At 48.7% G+C, this 19,208-nt stretch overlaps 1 protein-coding gene across 1 annotated transcript in view; it reads right to left on the bottom strand.

Annotated features, from left to right (window-relative positions):
• Nucleotides 1–18,339, bottom strand: part of LOC144120205 (uncharacterized) — a 57,727-nt gene extending 39,388 nt beyond the window's left edge. Inside the window, exon 1 of the mRNA XM_077652620.1 lies at nt 16,916–18,339. Within this exon, the coding sequence (XP_077508746.1) occupies nt 16,916–18,316 (1,401 nt within the window). The 5' untranslated portion in view covers nt 18,317–18,339. The remainder of the gene's footprint in view (nt 1–16,915) is intronic.
• Nucleotides 18,340–19,208: the final 869 nt, after the last annotated feature.

The following is a 19,208-nucleotide window of genomic DNA, read 5'->3' as shown; positions in this document are numbered from 1 at the left end:
CAATGTCATATAGCACCCTGTTGCCGAAAATGGACAGCGCGAACGCAGCATAAGTAAGCTTTCTTTACAACTGGTGGTGTTGAATTGCATGGAGCTAAATTGCTCCTTCTTTAGAGCGTCAGCTCTACTGGTCGCGTTTCGAGCCTCCGAGTTATGGTGATTCCATGGATAGAATCGAAGATGACGCCCTCCATAGCAACTGTTGTGTCGGTATCTGGAATGCGACACGTGCGTTGACCGGTGTTTGATAAATATATGATAGTGCGATCGCCATAGTTCTGCGCATGCTCGAGTGCAGCTGGGGCTGTACTGGGGGGAGTTGTTTTTAGTGCTGCCTGGATGCAGTACTCGTAATAAAGCAGTATTCATCAAGCCAACGTCTTTTGTGTGGATGCAACAAACTGGCGACGAGGATGGGATGCAACCAGAACTGACGATGGCATCCACAGGCGGCAAGCAACCAGAGTTTGATCCCGACAGCGGAAACTTGGACGTCATCGAACGCTTCGAGCTGTACATAACGGCTAACGACGTTTCCGACGCCAAAAAACGGCATCTGTTCCTGAGCTCCATCGGAGAAAAAGCGTATGTGACGCTCCGAAGTCTACTGCTCCCCTGGGGCTCCCAGCATATCGACGTGCAAGAATGTTGTCGCAGCGCTACAGAAGTACTACACTCCGACGCGTTCTGTGGTGAGCGAACGGTACCCCTTTAAACAAAAGAAGCAAGGGCGTCAAGAAAGTATCACGGACTTCGTGGTGCGGCTCAAGAAATCGGCAGCCTCATGCGACTTCGGCAGCTTCTTGGAACAAGCGCTTTGTGACCGCTTGATTGCTGGGCTTCATTCCGAGGCTATACGTTGACGGCTGCTGGCCATGAGTGACACCAAGCTCACCTGGGACCGTGCCTCCAGCATCGCTACTGCCATGGAAATGGCAGCTGAGGACACACTAGCAATGGTTTCGGAAACTACTTGTCAGCACTCGTCGAGCGGCAGCGACGTCCACTGGCAGAGCAAGTCGTCGGCGTCGCCAAGGGGCTCCGAAGTGCGTGTCTGCAGCTGCCACGCCCCCGACAAGCCAAAACCGAAGACTTCGACTCAAAGAACTAAATCAGATTGCAATCGATGTGGTGGGCGCCATGCACCTGTAAGTTGTCCGTTCTTAAATCGCGTGTGTTATAAATGCCAAAAGAAAGGTCATGTTGCGAAAATGTGCAAAAGTAGAGTTGTGCCTCAACTAGAGCAGGAATCGTCATACAGTGACCTGCTCACACTTTGCCACACTGAAAACCGTACGGGCGTTCCTGCAATTGTAGTCACTGTGCGGTTAAACGGGGAAAACGTAGCCATGGAATTAGACACTGGAGCGGCGGTTTCTATAATGTCGCAGGCAGAGTGCGCTAAGCATTTTCCAAACGCCTATCTTAGACCCGCTGATGTCAAACTTGTCACGTACAATGGCACGCCGGTTGATATCAAAGGTATTATTGATGTTGAAGTGGTGTACTGTGATCAATGTTTTCATTTGCCCTTAGTAATTGCCACAGAGACTAAAGGCGCGAGAATGCCTACGTTGCTCGGGCGCAACTGGCTTGGCAAAATCAAAATCAGGTGGCATGAAGTGATGCAAGTGAAGGCACTGGCGAAGGTAATGTCCTTGACTGACAAATATCGCGAAGTGTTCGAACCTGGCTACGGAGCGATAAGAGGCTTTACGGCAAGCATTGTTGTTAAAGAGAACGCTTCGCCAGTGTTTTGCAAGGCGCGATCAGTGCCGTATGCTATGCGCTAGCGAGTAGAGCAGGAACTGCGGAACTTAGAAGCTGGAGTCATATACCGGGTGCGACACAGTGCTTGGGCGACTCCTCTGGTAATCGTTCCTAAGAAAAATGGCGATGAGATTCGTCTATGTGGTGATTACCGTGTCACGGTAAATCCTGCAATTGAGGTTGACCAATACCCGCTCCCTTTGCCACAGGACATCTTTATAACGTTACAAGGCGGAGCCGTCTTTTCAGTTTTGGACCTGTCTAGAGCACACTTGCAACTAGAATTAGACGAACGAGCGCAAGAACTGCTCACGGTCAATACGCACCTTAGCCTATTCCGTTTCCGACGCTTGCCTTACGGCGTAGCCTGCGCGCCGCACGTGTTTCAGGCTGTTATGGACCAAGTCTTGCACGGGCTAACTGACACAGCCTGCTACTTAGATGACATTGTCATCGCGGGCAAAGATCAAAAGCAGTGCCAAGACAGATTAGAGCAGGTCCTCATACGCCTAAAAGAACACGGTGTAAGGGTAAACACCGAGAAATACAAGTTGTTTCAGCAGCAAGTAAGATACCTTGGCCATGAAAAAGACAGAAATGGATTACGTCCCACTGCAGATAAAGTGGCAGCCATAAAGAATGCGCCAAGACCAGACATGACCCAGCTGAAGGCTTTTTTTTGGGCTTGATTAACTTTTACTCCAAATTTTTGCCTAATCTAGCTACAGTTCTAGAACCACTGCATGACTTATTGCGCAAAGACACTGTGTGGCACTGGTCGCGTCAATGTGATGATTCTTTTAAGGCTTGCAAAGGTATGCTAACTAGTGAAGATGTTCTGGAGCTGTACAACGTAAAAAGAGAAGCACAGCTGACATGTGACGCCTCCGAATATGGTCTTGGAGCTGTGTTGTCGCATGTCGTGGACGGGAAGGATAAACCAATTGCATTTGCATCACGCTCACTCTCGCCTGCCGAGCGCAAATATGGCCAAATTGAAAAAGAAGCTTTGAGCACTTTTTTGGGGTTAAAAGATTTCACAACTACTTGTATGGTAGAACCTTCAATGTTTTCACAGATCATCAACCACTAACCGTGCTCTTCGACCCAAAAAGGAAAAGTAGTGCAGTGGCCGCTGCTAGGGTGCATCGATGGTTCGCTTTTCTAGCAATCTTCATAAGCCCGGTACGGAGATTGCCCACGCACATGTCTTATCTAGACTGCCTTTGCCAGAGCAGACTGACGAAATATTTTACTTTTCCCCGCTTGACGAGTTTCCTTTGACAGCGAAAGATATTGAGCGCGAAACAACGCGCGATAAGCTGCTAACGATGGATCGGGACATGATATCGCATGGTTGGGCAAAATCGGTTTCTGAAGAACTGAAACCTTTCTGTGTTCGACGTTTTGAACTCTCTATTGAAGCTGGATGCATTGTTTGGACAAACAGAGTAATCGTTCCGAAGTGTTCACAAAGCGTCGTATTGAATCCGCTACATGAACAGCACCTTGGATTCGTTAAGATGAAAATGGTAGCAAGGTCAATGGTCTGGTGGCAGGGTATCGATGAAGCGCTGGAGCTAACAGTGCGAACGTGCAGCATTTGTCAAAGTGTCCAATCCTCAGCACAGCCAGTACCTCTGGTTCCGTGGAGAGTCTGCGAACACCCCTGGGAAAGGGTCCATCTTGATTTTGCCGAGAAAGAAGGAAAAATGTTCCTTTTAGCTGTGGATGCGTATAGCAAGTGGTTGGAAGTAAAGGTGTGTAGCACGACGACTGCTCGGACAGTTGAAATGGTTAGATCTATGTTTGCGGCGCATGGTCTACCGCTGGAAGTTGTAACTGATAACGGACCGCAATTCCGGGCCGCTGAATTTGAAGCATTCTTGAAAGCGCACGGAATAAAGCACACATGCACCCCTCCCTATCACCCGCAGTCGAACGGATCGGCGGAACGTGCGGTACAGACAACAAAGACTGCACTTTTCAAGCAGTTGCTAGAGGACAGAGAAAAGGGCACTACAAGAACTTTGCAGCACAGAATAGACAACTTTCTCTTTTGTTATCGAACAACGCCGCACACATTCACCGGCAAGACACCGGCTGAATTCTTTTTGAGAAGAAAGTTGCGGAACAGATTGTCCTTGCTGCGACCAAATCGGACAAGTGCCATGACGGAAAAAACCGGTAGGGAGAAGTGTTCAGCAGATAAGCGAACAGATAAGCGAAGAGCGCAGCCGCGATCATTTGTGACTGGGGAGAGGGTGCTGGTGCGTTCTGTGCGCGGGGATCAAGTGAAGTGGCATCCTGGAAAAATTGTGCGAGTGAAGTCTCCAACTACCCATTTGGTTGCCATTGGAGACAGAGTGCGTTTTGTGCATGCAGATCATTTGCGACGTTCCGCCCTTGACGATGAAACACAAGCTAATAGGGAAGTGTGCCTACATCACGCCTCCGAGCTTGCGGCCCCGCCGCTGCTTGCCGCTCAGCCGGAGACTCGAGTTGGACCGAGCGTTTCAGACCACGAGTCATCTGATAACGAACCGATTCTGCTAAGAAGAAGCAACCGGGAAAGGAGGCCTCCTGAGCGTTGGGGTTACGACTGTTTTTGATCTAGTGGGGGAGGGAATGTTGTTTCTGTATCTGGAATGCGACACGTGCGTTGACCGGTGTTTGATAATCAAAGATATGATAGTGCGGTCGCCTTGGTTCTGCGCATGCTCGAGTGCAGCTGCCACCGAATAAATACCCGTTCATGGGCTGTACTGGGGGGAGTTGATTTTCGGGCTGCCTGGATGCAGTACTCGTAATAAAGCTGTATTCATCAAGCCAACGCCTTCTGTGTGGATGCAACAGCAACGACATTGTATTAGAGCTTTAGGCTCTGCTAGCGTTTCATCTCTGAGTGTTATGCATTACAAATCAAATTGTAGCCCAGTGTTGCCATGGTAACCGGCGTGAATAAATAATGCAATAAAATATTAACAGATGAAAGATTTCATATATTCTTGTCTGGCAGTCGTCATATTTGGGCCAATTAGCCCGGACAATAATGTAAAATTTGTGCGCCAACCGTTGGCCGCAGAGTGTTAGGGATGGTAGCATACGATTTTAACTCTTGTGCAACATAAACTTACGAGTGAAGTTAGTCTAGAAGCGTGAACAGCTGGGCGAGTTAGTACATGTCAAGAGAAAAAAATCGGTGAAAAAGACGCAGGACCAGAAGGGAGACAGACTCTCGAAGGACTTACAACTCATTTATCATCTGTTCTTCCGCGTATTTAAAACACTTACTTACCCGGATAAAAAAAATTCCTCTCTCTTTTCGTGATAACACACGGGTCATTTATGCAAACGCGTTCGTTCCGCAGCCTATAGGGAACAACTTGGCCATACATGCGAAAGAGTGCCAAAGCTGCTCAGCTTCGCTTCACAACACTACCATTATCGGCCGCGGAAAGTCCAGGCACGAGCGCGAACTACTAGGACTGTTTTTAATCCAAAAGAATGAACCCTTTCGGCATATGTCACCCGGCTGTTACTATCAATGAAAAAGAGTGGCATTTTTTATCCGGGTTGTAATGATGTCTGGACTTTGATGAACATGGCATGAATGTGCGCTTGCGCAAGTCGTGGTTTAAATACGTGCTGGAACTAATAATAAATCAGCTGAAAATACGGCTTAAATCTGTGTCTTCTCTTGATCGTGCGAGTTTTTTTCGCTGTTGTTTTTTTTCGATAGTACAATTGAAAGATATCAGCGCGCATAAAAAATGGTTGAAATTGTTATGTAGTGTTTCAAAAGCGTGTGGGAACATTTCTGTACAATAATATAAGCTGAAAATATTATTTCCGGCAATTCTCCAACACTTTAGCCATTTAAAGCCAAGGCAAGTACAAAGTCAACCACAAATCCGATAAACGTAAACAAACAAAATAGCTGACGCGGCGGCGCGCGGAGGCGCGCAGAACGTAGAAATGACTTCCAAAAGGTCAAGTGCTCAGTGACATCTTTAACGACTTGCGAGCTAAACGAACATGGAATGTCAACCAGCAAGAAACACGCAACCGAAAATGATCGACGGTCGCGGGAAAGGCCCTGCTTCACGGTCGGCTGCTGCTGGGACCGAGAGTAACAGCTATCCACGACAGCTTCTAGTGTCAAGAGGTTCGCACCAAAATTAATATTTCTTTAGCAGAACTAAATAAATACAATTTCTAACCTTGGCGGTGAACATGCTAATGTTTTGCGTCGCTTGGTTCTGCTGCGTATCTGGTGTCCAGAGCACACATTCGGTTTGAGATCGAATGCGAATGAGTTCCCGAAACGCATTCGATAGCGAATGCCATTCAAACCTAATGACATTAAATGTTCCCGTGTAGCAGGCGGTTGATGGCATTAGGTACTAAAGTCATTCGATGGGAATGACATTAAATTTGCCGTGTGGCAGGGGTATAACTGAGTTCTACAACCAATGCTCCCTTTCGGTACTAACTCCAAAGGGTCTAACTGTTGGTGCCTTGCGGCTAACTGCAAAGGGTCTAACTGTTCGTGTCTTGGGGCTAACTCCAAATGGTCTAACTGTTGGTGCCCGAATGAAATGGGTGCAACAGTTTGTCCCCGGGAGCAGCCGTGACGCTCAGGTAAATTCTGAGCGGGATAGTCTGAGACAGCAGATAATAAAAAGAAAGAAACAGAAATAAACACATATGAAAATACTAGGATTCGAACGCAAACCCCTTGGATTGAGAACCGAGCACTTGTTTCTGTTCACTTGTCTCGTCCTTTGTCCCTTGCGCTGCTGAAAAAAAAATGTCACGCCTACTTGCCAAAGCTTATACACCACAGCAGCTTTTGTGCTTTGTTGCGTGGTTAATGTGCCGAAAAAGAAAATTTGACTATCCTTATGCTACAAAACACCAGGCTGTGTAACACGAGCCCACTGTAGCCCTACACGTCCCCACCATCCCAAACATCAAAAGTCTAAGAGGCGCATACATGCATTTAGATAGGGAAGCTAGCTAGGCGGCTCTTCCAGGGAGGCATATACTCCCCGCATCAAAGCCCACTACTCACGAACCAAAGATTTCAACAACCACAACGATTCGGCAAAGCGGTCCATCATACGGCTCTTCCAGAGACTAAATAGTCCCATCAACATAAATAGATGACATAGCACAACAGTTTTTCTCCACAGGCAAAAAGGGCATACTGCAGGGTGTGATTTCAATTTTATTTTTAAGCGTTCGCTCTAATATGTCCCTGAACATAGCATCATTGCACAGAATAAAACAACGGTCAATGACCTCTGGTGCATTGCACCGGCGGCATTTCACCGTCCACGGCACAAACATCTCCTCAGCATGAAGCCATGCCTTCTCAGGCAGCGTCGATGTGTGTAGTTTAAAATAGAATGTTTCTGCAACACAAGATATGCACATTCGCTTAACGCTTTTTAAAACACTCTTGTCTAGAGACTCCAGAAAAGGTTGCCGATACACCGGTACAGGAAACAAATACTCTGCAAGTGCCTGAGTGATCTGCATTTTGGAGAGGCTGTACAGGTAGTCTACAGAAAAAACGCACAGTGAGGAAGTTGAAGGTGTCAGCAACTTCCTTAAGGAATCCCCATAAAGACTCTCACCAGTGTGTCCAATGGGTGAGATTATTAAAGGCAAATGAGCACTATGATGCCTAATAAGCACAGCTACTAAAAAAGGGTGGTTTGCCGGTTTTAAATCGAAAAAACGCGAAAAAAGCTCATGCACAATTAAGTGAACAAGGCTTATTCCACTAGACTTCAGAGAGAAAATAGGTCGCCACGACGCATCGGTTTCCTTTGGGAGCGCCATATGAGGGTAGCCAATATTCCATACATCACCTGCAATATCTTCCTCATACATTGGAGATCCTGCAGAACAGAGGGAAGTTTTGCTAATAAAAAGGTTGCAGACTTGAGCCTCAGTAAACACTAACAGTTGTCTAACCATCCAAGCCAGGGTTTGTCGCCCCACAGAGATTATTTGTGAATCCCAGTAGGCTCCACGATTGCGAATTTGGTGCAGAGGAACCCCTAGGTACTTAAGGGCTCCGCAGTGCCAGCTTGTGCCACCAAAGTCTGGAGCAGAAAATAAAAGCCTAATATACAAAGCCAAGGCATTGCTTGGTTACCGATTCTGTTTTATGCAACGTATTCCCGTTTAGAACGAAGTATCGTGTTCCCATTTCATTGAATTCAATGGACGCTTTGTTTTAAGCGTATCCGTAAAGGGTTGTTTACGGCTGAGAATTCAGATTCATCACCAGGAGCACAGCCTATGGTCGGGGAAATGACAGCTGATGTGTTTCACACTGCTGAGAATGAGTGCGGTGTGGGCATGTTCTCGATTACATGCCCCAGGGGGCGCTGCTAGCGCGCCAAAGTTTCATGATCTAGAAAACCATTCTAAGCATGCCGCGCGATGTCCAGCGGATTGTAAGAGACGCGATGACGCGAGCTGCCGACGCGCGCAGCGGGCGTCGCTCAATACACCTTCGCACCCCGCCGCCTTGCCTATCTATTGACCGCAATACTGAAGTAGTCCCCTGCAGAAGGCAATATTTACGCGCGCAGCTGCGTTCCGCCATACCGCATTTGATCCTCGTAATCCGTGTCGCATCTTCCTTCTCTCACTTTTGGCTCCTCTTCGGACATATGGCGAGCATTTGCGCGCCGGTCATATGGACGTGACACAGATCCTACAAAGCGCAATGTCTTTCGACGCAACCGCCCTTTATTAACAACTAAATACTTCATGTGACTCCAAATAAGTGTATTTCAGCGTTTTGTATAGATTTATAAAATATTTTTATTTACGCAAAATCGAAAGTAGTGATTGGGGCGCAACAAAAACTTGGCGTAAGACACGAGAACCATTTCAATGGGCATTGACATTTGCCGTGTAGCAGCGACACAACTCCTTCGACTTCGATGATAATTGAGAATTTCGAAAGCTCTCGAGTCGATTGCCATTACACCTGGCCGTGTGACATGGATATTAGACGACGCCCGCACCAAGAGACATTGACAGCACACCTTGCAATGCCTCTAGGTTGAGGGAGGGGGGCGCAACACTACCACAGGATTGCGGTGACCTGTCTTAAAAATAAATGTTGAACGAGGGCGACTAGAGGAACGCATTCTCTCTGCCAGAAGGGGCCTTGTCGAGAGCGCCGTAAGAATTTCCGCTGTTCGTGGCTCTGAGCCTCCGGCGAACGGGATCGTGAACGATAAACGTGGCTCGTTGTGCAAAAACCTACTGTCATCTGGATCCCGAGGCAGAAACGCGGCACGCGAATGACACTTCTCCTGGCAGTGTCACCGCCCCCCCCCCCCCACCCCCCACCCCCCCCCGCCAAGAGAGGAAAATACTGTTCACAAGTACACACAGCAGATTGCGACGCTCCACCTCCAAGAAGGGCATACGACTTTCGCGAAGAATGAAAACAGATTTCGGGGTGCCCCTCAACCTCTCTGGGATGGCTATACCCTCTTAGTCAGGTAATAAAGAAGACCAGGCTTAAGATGGGAATGGCTGTGAAGGCTGGCCCCCTTCCCCGCATACACTAAGCGAGAGGAAAGCATAGGTAGATGTTCTACGAAAGAATGCACTGCCTCAATTTCAAGCATTCCAAATTGACCCAGGACCTAAAAAGGATTGCTTCTCTCAGTAAGAGAGTATGCTCCTGAACGCAGACCCATCAATTTTAGCAGCATTTAGCATTAGAGCAAATCATCCACGTTTCATGCGGGTTTCCACAGTGAGACTATCTTCTGAGAAGGCGTGATTCATCGAAGCCTGCCCATTCCGTACAGAACTTAATTTAATCTCAATCAGATGATACCACTATACGACCATGCAGTTTGAATGGCTGCTTAAAATATCGCCTACACTGAGATCCACTCCCCCCCCCCCCCCCCCCCCTCCCGGCTGTTCTCAAACAAGCTTCGCAACTCGAAATTGAAAAACAATCCTTCAGCTGAGCTTCTAAAGTACGTGATTTCTCCTCGAATGCTGCGCGAAAACATTCAACACATTTAGTTTATGGTTGAGAGAGGGTAGACAGATGGGTTCATGACACTCACAAAGTGAAGAAGTGAGGGAAAGCCTCAGGGTGCTTGGCAACGTTCGGACACATGTAAGAAAGAAAGAGAAAGAAGAAGAAAAGTGCACTGCCCGCACCGCCGTTTGGCACAACGGGATAACGTTTGGACATAGATTATATTGGGACTAAGAAAAAGGAAATAAGAAAAATGTGTCCCGGCCTGCATCACTAAGTATAACGTTTCGATAAATATTAGCTTGCGGCTACTTAAAGAGATTGAAAAATAATAAGCCCCTGCCTGCAGACTGACAAGAGGACTTGTCTTCGCACACAATTAGTTGGTGCGCTTGCGAAAAAATCTAAAAAGCTTATTGCGCAAAGTTTGGGCCTTAGCGCCGCCGTCTACACCAAACACGGCGCCGGTGGCTCGTTCCTCCCTTTCGCCGGGATCCGCCGTCTGCGTGGGAATTCGAAGGGGGTTACTGAGCGGCGCGACGCCCGTGCTAGTCCTTTCGGCTTTGGCGCCGACTCGTAGCGGGGCACTAGCCGCCACCACGTGCAGATGGCTCCTCATCGTCCACCGCGTCGCGCGCTTCGTACGCTGCCTAAGGCGGTGGAAAATGGGGAGTAGGACTACGAAGAGCCTTGCCGGAGTCCCAAGGGGCCGACGACCTTTTCTCGCTGAGGAGATTCCTTTTACTGTCAGCGGAGACAGCAGAGCCGATGCGTGGGCGCCCCGATGGCGCCTCAATGGGTTGCACGTGTATTAAGCTGTGTATACGAAACAGCGTGCCCTGCACGTTCGAGCAGGCCTGGGGCTCCGCCAATCTGTATGCGCTGTGCCGTTGTACTACTAATGGCTGATATTGGGCGAGAGCTTGAATAGCAAAGCTCCGCCCAATTATCGAAGGGTTTAAAACCGACTGCAAACAACGATTTCGTGCAGCGCGCCGAGTTTCAGTCTCGACCGCTTTGAAACAGCTTTTTCTTAAACTGCCTTATTCTCACCTGCCTTGTATTTCGATTCCGTCTATAATAAATAAGTTTTGTGGTTAAGTTGGACTTGCTGCCCCAACCGGCAACGTGCAGCCGGAGGAGCGGACGAAGACCCTAAGTGCTCTTCTTACAATGGTGAGCAGCCCTGTCTAGAGCGCGCCGACGGCGCTCTGCGGATCACATCAGTGCCATCTAACGTTAGGCTCTGGGTTTGTGTTATGCCTGCCGTGCGCATGCGCGACAAAAACAAAGGACTCTGATGACTGCTCTCGTTTCCTTGCCCAGCCCCCGCCTTGCGAGTTCGTTTCGTGCCGTCAGGGCCGCGCGGCCTGCATTAGTGATGGTGGCCAGGGCGTCGCCATGCCGTTGTGTTTCACGAATGTAACGAGACGGTCGGGTAAGCAAGCGCCAGTGATAGCAGATGATTACGCGTTTCTGCATCCAAGCCCCCAGATCTGTACGGATGCCAAATGCGGTGTCCCTTGTAGCTGATGACGCAGCGCAAAGACACGCCATCAAACAATACACCTGCAACGCATGGTGTGTGGTGGTGCGTTCCCCTTATTCGGACAAAACGGAAACGGACAACAAACAACCAACTAGGCCCCATTCTCGCACTCTTAGCCTGTTGCGTGTTTGAAACGCACGATCACCAGATATCACTTGCTTGCCTAGCCGCCTCGTGATTAGTGCGAAACGCGTTGGTTTTCCGGCCGCTGTTGCGTAATATTCAGCGCGGCCCTGGCGGCCTGAAGCGCAAGCACTGAGGGAAATAAGGCCGAGAACCCACTAGCAGGCACCGCTTTATTTTGGCCGCACATGCACATGGGATGCATAACTCAAACCCATAGCCTAACGTTAGATGGCGCTGAATTGCTCCGCAGAGCAACCGACCAGCCCAGCACCGACCATGCCATCAGAGTGGAGATGTGGAAAGTTTAATTGGTGCCGTGAGCAGGATCATCTGAGCGGCTTTCTGCAGAGCGGTTGGAGGCAGTATGTTCCTGAAGATTGAGGGGGCAACATCTTGGTGAGAATCCCAGGGGACCAAGGTACAAGTGAGGCGATATCTTTGTCAGAGGCCTCGGGAGTCAAGACTCCACGGCAGTGCAGAGGAGTGAGCGAAGCGAGACCGAAGGAGCGAAGCGCCACGACTTCAACGGCACCTGTGGCTGCCGACTTCGTAGGCCGAGAGGACGTGGTGACCCTGCGGCGAGCTTTGGATTCCGGCCACACTTCTGCGCCAAAGGACGCAACCTGTCGCTGCTGCACAGCAAGTGCCATGATCGACAGCCCGACAACAAATTGAGTTTCTCCAGTCTCACTTTACTCGCCTCGGGAGTGCTTCAGTCGCAAGGTTGGAATAATCCAAGGCATAATGGCTACATTCATTTGGCGAAGTGGATATGGCTATGAGTATCAGTATGGTGCTCAGCGCGCAGAAGTGTCAGAGGCCGAGCGAGCCAGAGAAAAGCAGAGAGGCGACGTTATTATTCGGGAGCTCAAGCGTCAGTTAGCGATAGCCGAAGAGGAACTGCGGCAGCAGAGGAAGAGAACTGAGGAGTAGCAACGTCACGGAAAGCGCCGCGTATACTGCCGGAGCCGGCAAATATAGTCATGCCCTATCATCGCGAACGACGGTGATCAAACGCTGGTCGATGCGGCGAATAAAGAAGACAGCAGCCGCCGAGTTCAGTCGGCTCTTATTGAGGACAGTCAAGAGGAGTACCGGGTTCCTCCACACAATGAAGCTGTCGTTAGCGTCGAGGATCCGCGAGTTCTGGAGTCAACCACGAAGGTAGACACACCAGCAGTCCTTGATTCCCAGGGTGGAAATGAGCTCCGCGCATGTGCCTGGGAAAAAATTCGACCAGTGATCAGACAGCGCAGGTCGAGTGTTGCGAGACAGCCGAGCATGTTGTTAGTGACGCTGATGGCACTGATGAGCGCAATGACATGAGCTGCTTGGCTGGCCGATTTGCCTTGTGCGACCTTTCGTTGCTCACGGAAGCAACAGCATGCCAGGCAGAGTGTGGCGAAAGCGGCATGTGCGCTCAAACTGCATGCACAGCATTCACAACAGCGTCAGATACGGCAGCAGCACAGCTAAGTAGGCGATGCGGTTCAGAGGCAGAAAACTCAGATACGTGCACCGCCGCGAAAAGCTTGCCTGTAGATGAGTTTAATATGAGTCACGGCGACAGCGAAATCGTCCCATGCCCTGAGAGAAGTAACAATGCCGCTTACAGGGATGAACTGCGACCCATGCTGCGATCTCCTAGCGGGTCTGCGCAACAGGCGGATCGCAAGCCTAGAGGTCGCTGATAATGAATGGGGTGAGCTTGCTATGCCACATTAAAAGAGGCCCTCTAGGAACCAGCATTTAGAGCCTTTCGCGGAGGCTTGCGCCCAATATACGCAGACGGTCGGCGTCTCCTTCGAGGCAGATGAAAGGCACAACTGGAGGGCAGGACAAATGCGAGAATGGTTCACGCTGCAGCGCATAATGTCCATTTTCATGCCAACAGACAACGTGTTTGATTCTGGTGGCTAGCGATGAACGCCTTAAGTACACGGCCTTACCCACTCTGCCACTCGCAGGTCGTGATAGGCGTAAAAATGCACCTGTAGCTCGATCGCACGATGGGGCAGTGGTTGAGAGTGGGGGAACGCGAGCACTTTACAACTAAGATACTGTGAAAATTATTGGACAGAGCCATGCTAGTGTACTAATTTGGTCTTATGTGAACTGTTCCTGTTGTGAGGATATTTAACCCGTGTCTGACGAAGATCGCCGTGTTTTTATATCTGTCTTGCCCTCGTCAGGATCTCGTTGCGACGCATATGCAAATTTATGAAACTGTGTAGTTTTTGTATATTTTTTCACACTGTAGTCATTTCAGCATTGCTGCACGTATATTTTTTCTGATTTCATAGCGGGCTTCATATGTGGCTGTCTTCCCGTAATTGAAATGTGTACATTGGGTAAATGTGTGTAAATGTGTAAATGTGCGGCCGAGTCTGCCTTATTCTCACATGCCTTGTATTTCGATCCCGTCTTTAATAAGTATGTTTTGTTGTTACGTTGGAGTTCCTGCCCCAACACGAAACGTGTCGCTGGACGAGCAGACGAAGACCCGAAATGCTCTTCGTATTGCTTACCGCCGTGTATACGATCTCTGGCCAACGTTCCATCGTCATTCATCTCTCGGGACGAGCTACCGACCAGCCGAGCACCGGTCATCCCCTCAGAGTGGAGGTGTGGAAAGTTTAACTGGCGCCGTAATCAAGATCACTAAAGTTTAAGTACTTTTCTGCAGCTTTTTCGTGTATTTATGCAGGCTCAATCCGGTCGGTTACTCTCCGAAGGACACTATCGGCAAACTTTTCTTCCAGTATCACAGTAGCAAATGCTCTCTTCACACTGACTTAAATGAAAAATGGAAATCCCGCAGTCTTTAAACTGCAGAAATTGCGTTTCGCTTTCGCACCACTACACTCCATATTAAAATCTTTGGATGAGGCTACTTTCACACAGTTCATAATTTTTTCAAGCAGCGCATCAGGACCAGGAGAGAAAAAGAGAGGGTGTTCATATAGGGGCTGAACTTGCAACTGATTTTTAAACTGCGACATTAGCTTCTAGGGAACTGAGCCTGCTCTATAGTGATAGAAAAGTGGTGATAACTCAGGCGCATATTGAGGTGGTTTCAGTTTGTTTGATTATGATCATGTGCGTAGGTTTAGCGCAAGTATAAACTTACTTGTTTGCTTAGAATAAAATAAGTTGTTAGCTAAGCATCACATGTGTATTTCCGAGAGTCTCGCTCTTTGTTCTCAAGCCTTGTTTGAAAAAATTATGGAGGAACACCGACTTGCCCAATCAGCCGTTCTTCATTATACGCACTCCTTTTTCACCTGACAAATACAATCACTTAGGCTGAAATTTTCAAGCAAAATAAGCAAAAAACGACCAACACTCTCAAGAAGCCTAATCCGCCTCTGGCTTAAGAAGCAAAGTGAGCGTGCTGAATAGGTGTGAAAACAAGAAAGGCTTTCTTAGCATCTTCGCATATTTCAGCAAAACAAAATGAAACATGATTGCAGAAGCGGCTAAGCAGAAGAAAAGTGAGATGAACGTATCTTGTCCTTGCCATGCACCAGCCTCCGCCCGCCATGTGAACGCGCTGAGAGCTCTTTCATAGCTCCAGTAAAGCCAAACATTGGTCATCGATAATGCACTGAAGCAAACTAGTGCCCGCCCATTCTCCTTCCTTTCAACGTCATGCTTTGATTACGTCCATTAAAGGGTGCTGCCGACAAAGCAGCCCAGCATATCCCGGATGCGCCTTTGTTCTCTGCTTGGTGCAGCCGATTACCCTTGACCGCCGCATAAATAGGGGACCTGCTTGCTTTCCTGGGAACCCAAATACTTCCTAATACCCGCTGGACTTACTAGCCTTCCGTGATGCCCTATCGCCTTTACTTTCACCGCTTTTTTTTCTGCAAACGACAATTCTCGTTTTCGTAGCAGGCTTTTGAGTTTTTGCCCTGGCGGTGGTCCTCTGAAAAGAGCGAGGTTTCTATTTTCTTGCGCGTCATTGGCGTTTCGCGGTCTTCAGACTTCTTTTGTCCAAAGAGCGTAGTTCTGCCTGTGCACTTTTCGTCGGTATAGCACCTGAACTACCTGTATGCGTCGCAGGATCCTATTTTTTCGTCCCTTTTCTTTCAGATGCACAGTGTGGTAGCCAGTCTAAGCTGGCTCTGAAGGAAACTTGCGGTCAATAGAAGCATTCCTTACCTTTCGCGTCTTATAGCTTAGTCAGTGGAGAGCTCTTCCTTTTGCTTTGTCTCACAAAAAATGGAGTTGATTTTTTCATACGCAGGGCGGGTGCACTGCTCTCTGTGCTCTCGCAGAAAATCGACAGCTCCACAAAAGTGACAGACGGACCTCCTCTGTCGCTTGTGCATCGCTCGGGCTGGCTCTCTGCACAGCTGGCTTACACAGCTAGGATACAACTAGGCTGTCGCTGTCCACGTTTATCATGGTTCTGAATTAACTTTTACAGCCTTTTTCAGGTGCGCACAGGACGAGTATCATGCTCGGAGAATGTAAATTTTATCAATGCCGCGCATTCATCATTTGTTCTGAACGCCTCGCTGGTCATTCTGTTGTCTTATTGCAACTTTCTGCCTACATCTACTTTGGAACTTCTAGATTTCGGCAATTTGTGCTCTCTATTGGCGCCACTCCACAACAACTCACTGGAAATTTAGACGCTATCTTTGGGGTGAATTTTGCTTCATACGATATCCGGTAGAATTTCACACTCTCGTAGGTACTTCCGAAATTCTCCGCAAAACTGACCACATAATTAATTTTTTTTTGAAATTTCCGAAGTAGAGACAATGTTTTGCATTTTCATGTATCGCTTATCAGCCACGCAAGCAGTCGTCGGCAGATCACATGTTCATCGGCCTATAAAAAGGCACTGTCTCAATAAACGTTTGTTCAGTTCCAGCCTGGCGTCCGTCTGATACACAACAGTTGGCGACGAGGATGGGATGTACTCCTGAGTCATCAATCCTGTGTCCCAAGAATTCGATGCTCGTCTGGTTAAATTCACACTTGTCCTTGTTTACTCGCAGCTGTGCCTTCTGCAGACGCGATAGCACAGTCTCTAATCTCTCGGCGTGCTCTTCGGCGTTACATCCAGAAATTAATATGTCATCCAGATAAGCTTTCACTCCGGGAACGCCCGCTAACAGCGTGTCGATGACTCGTTGAAAAACCCAAGGTGCGACCGAAATGCCAAACGGCAGCCGCTTAACCTTGTACAGTCCCTTTATCGTGTTAACTGTGAGCACCTCAGCCGTCTCGTCGTCTAGCGTAAGCTGCTGATAAGCTTGGGCTAGATCCAACTTGGTAAAAAACTTGCTTGAACTTAGAGCTGTGAGCATTTCCGCTGTAGTGGGCAAGGGGTATCCACTGCTCTTAATAGCTTTGTTTACGGTACTGCGATAGTCGCCGCAAAGACGTAAAGTTCCATCTTTTTTTCTTACCACTACCAGTGGTGTTGCCCAGTTGGAGTAGCTGACGGGCTCCCATACACCTTGTTGCACCAAGCGGTCCACTTCGTTGGCCACGTCGTCCTTGAGGGCCAATGGAACTGGTCGACTTTTGAGGAACACCGGTTCGGCGTCATCTTTCAGTTCGATGTGAACTGGCGGTCCGTTGAAGCCAGGAAGGTCTCTGCGAAACACCTCGGGAAATCGCGAAGGCACGTCCTCCACGTTTACTTGCTGTATACCCCGCAAGCCAATACCTAACGGGTTAAACCAGTTTCTCCCAATCAGGCTGTTGCCTTGCTTCTGTACTACGAGCAAAGGTAGCTTTGCCTTCCTGCCTTTGAATTCCACCAAGACACTTGCTTGACCCAGCACGGGTAACGCCTCCTTTGACCAGGTTACGATAGTTGTTCCAGAATCTTGCAGTGGTATTTTACCGTGATTCCTTTCAACAACCCTGAACGTATCTTCACTCACAATTGAGCACGATGCGCCAGAATCAACCTCCATCGGAACTTCTTGCCCTTCAATCGTTACTTGAACCATGAACTTCTGTTCTTGCTCATTCACCTCGCACAGGGAAAACAACGCACTCATTTCGTACACGCCCTTGCTCTTATCTCCTTTCTTCTTTTGCTCATACGCTGTCTTCCGAGCAGTTCTACTGTCGTCTTTCGACCGACAAGCCTTAGCTATATGTCCAACCCTTTTGCAGTTGAAGCATGTCGCCTTTCTAAAACGGCACAAATGTGGAGCGTGCTTACCGTTGCACCGGTAACAGCTGGACCCCTCCGCTGGGGTGTCTTGCTTCGCACGGGTTGCTTGTACCATTTCCTGGCGGTCCGTCTCGTATCGACCGTGTTTGCGTATGTCTCGCTGTTGCTTAGCGGTTGCTTCTGCAGTTGTAGCCAAGTCATACGCAACCTTAAACGTAAGGCTGTGTTCTGCGAGAAGTCGCTGTTGAACCCCTTCGTTCCGGAGTCCGCATACGAAACGATCCCGCATCATGACGTCCAACGGGAGTTGGGCGCTGCCAAAACCGCAGTCTTCGGCTAGCTTCCGAAGCGCCGTGACGTAGTCCGCAACCGATTCCTCGGCAGCCTGGTTTCGCCTGTAGAACAAAAACCTTGCATACAGCTCCGAAGGCTTTGGATGCAGGTGCTTGCGAACGGCAGTCTTGATTTCTTCGTAGGTTGCTGCTGTCGGTCTTTCTGGCTTCACCAAAGTTACGATGAGCCCGTACACTTCTTCGCCGCAGCTGCTCAACAGGACTGCTCTTTTCTGCTCTTCTTTCGTTATCTGGTTCGCTTCGCAGAACATTTCCAGGCGCTCGACGTATTCGTCCCATGACGCGTTCGTGCCGAGACGATACTCGCCGATCCTGCCGACGGCCATCGCCGTCGCTGCCTCGTCGCCAACTGTTGTATATCAGACGGACGCCAGGCTGGAACTGAACAAACGTTTATTGAGACAGTGCCTTTTTATAGGCCGATGAACATGTGATCTGCCGACGACTGCTTGCGTGGCTGATAAGCGATACATGAAAATGCAGTTTAAAACATGCGCTATCAGTATACCACACTTCTAAACAGGTGCGCCTATATTTCCTTCAGAAAAGGTTGATGCTTTCTCAGGTGCGGCGCTTCCTCGTTGTTGCAGAGTGGCGAACTTTCTTTTTCTCCTACTTTGCCATGGCGATCTATTCTCTTGTTTTTTTTCCAACTGGAGTTCTGTTGCGCAAATCCAGGACAGCAAGTCCCGCATTATCAGCCCCGAGCTGTATTTCCTTTTGCTATATCTCTCTCTAGCCTTTCCGTCTCTTTGTTTTCCTGTCCTCCTGTTTTCTGTACTTTTCCGGTACCTTTTTCGTTCATGCTCTCTTATGCCGTTTTTTTAGTCAATTCCCAAAGAGTTTCTAAATCTTTGTCTTGCTTGGTTTCACTATTTTCCACTCTTTGTATCTAGCTCAGTCACTGTTTGCTCTACATTCACACCCATCTCACCGAAAAAGAACAGCCTTGCCCTCGAAGTTCTCCTCAGGTTCTCGGTAGCTGGATTTTATGTTGGCCTTGCTCACTCATTCTGTTTCTATACAACCCCCTTTGTTCTACAGATAGAGAAACACCTGATGAGGCAGCAGTTGAAATCACTAACCCAGAATTCGTAGTCTGGAGGATGGAAACCAAAAACCAAACACTCACCCGCAGATACAGCACCTTGTTACCTTTGCTATCCGACAGCTGGTAAGCAGAGTTAGATGCGAAATCCAAGCAAAGCCTCGTTTTTA

This window comes from Amblyomma americanum, chromosome 2 (assembly GCF_052857255.1).
Source record: "Amblyomma americanum isolate KBUSLIRL-KWMA chromosome 2, ASM5285725v1, whole genome shotgun sequence".
In the NCBI taxonomy this organism is placed as follows: Eukaryota; Metazoa; Arthropoda; class Arachnida; order Ixodida; family Ixodidae; genus Amblyomma; species Amblyomma americanum.
This window is presented reverse-complemented; position numbering and strand designations above follow the sequence as displayed.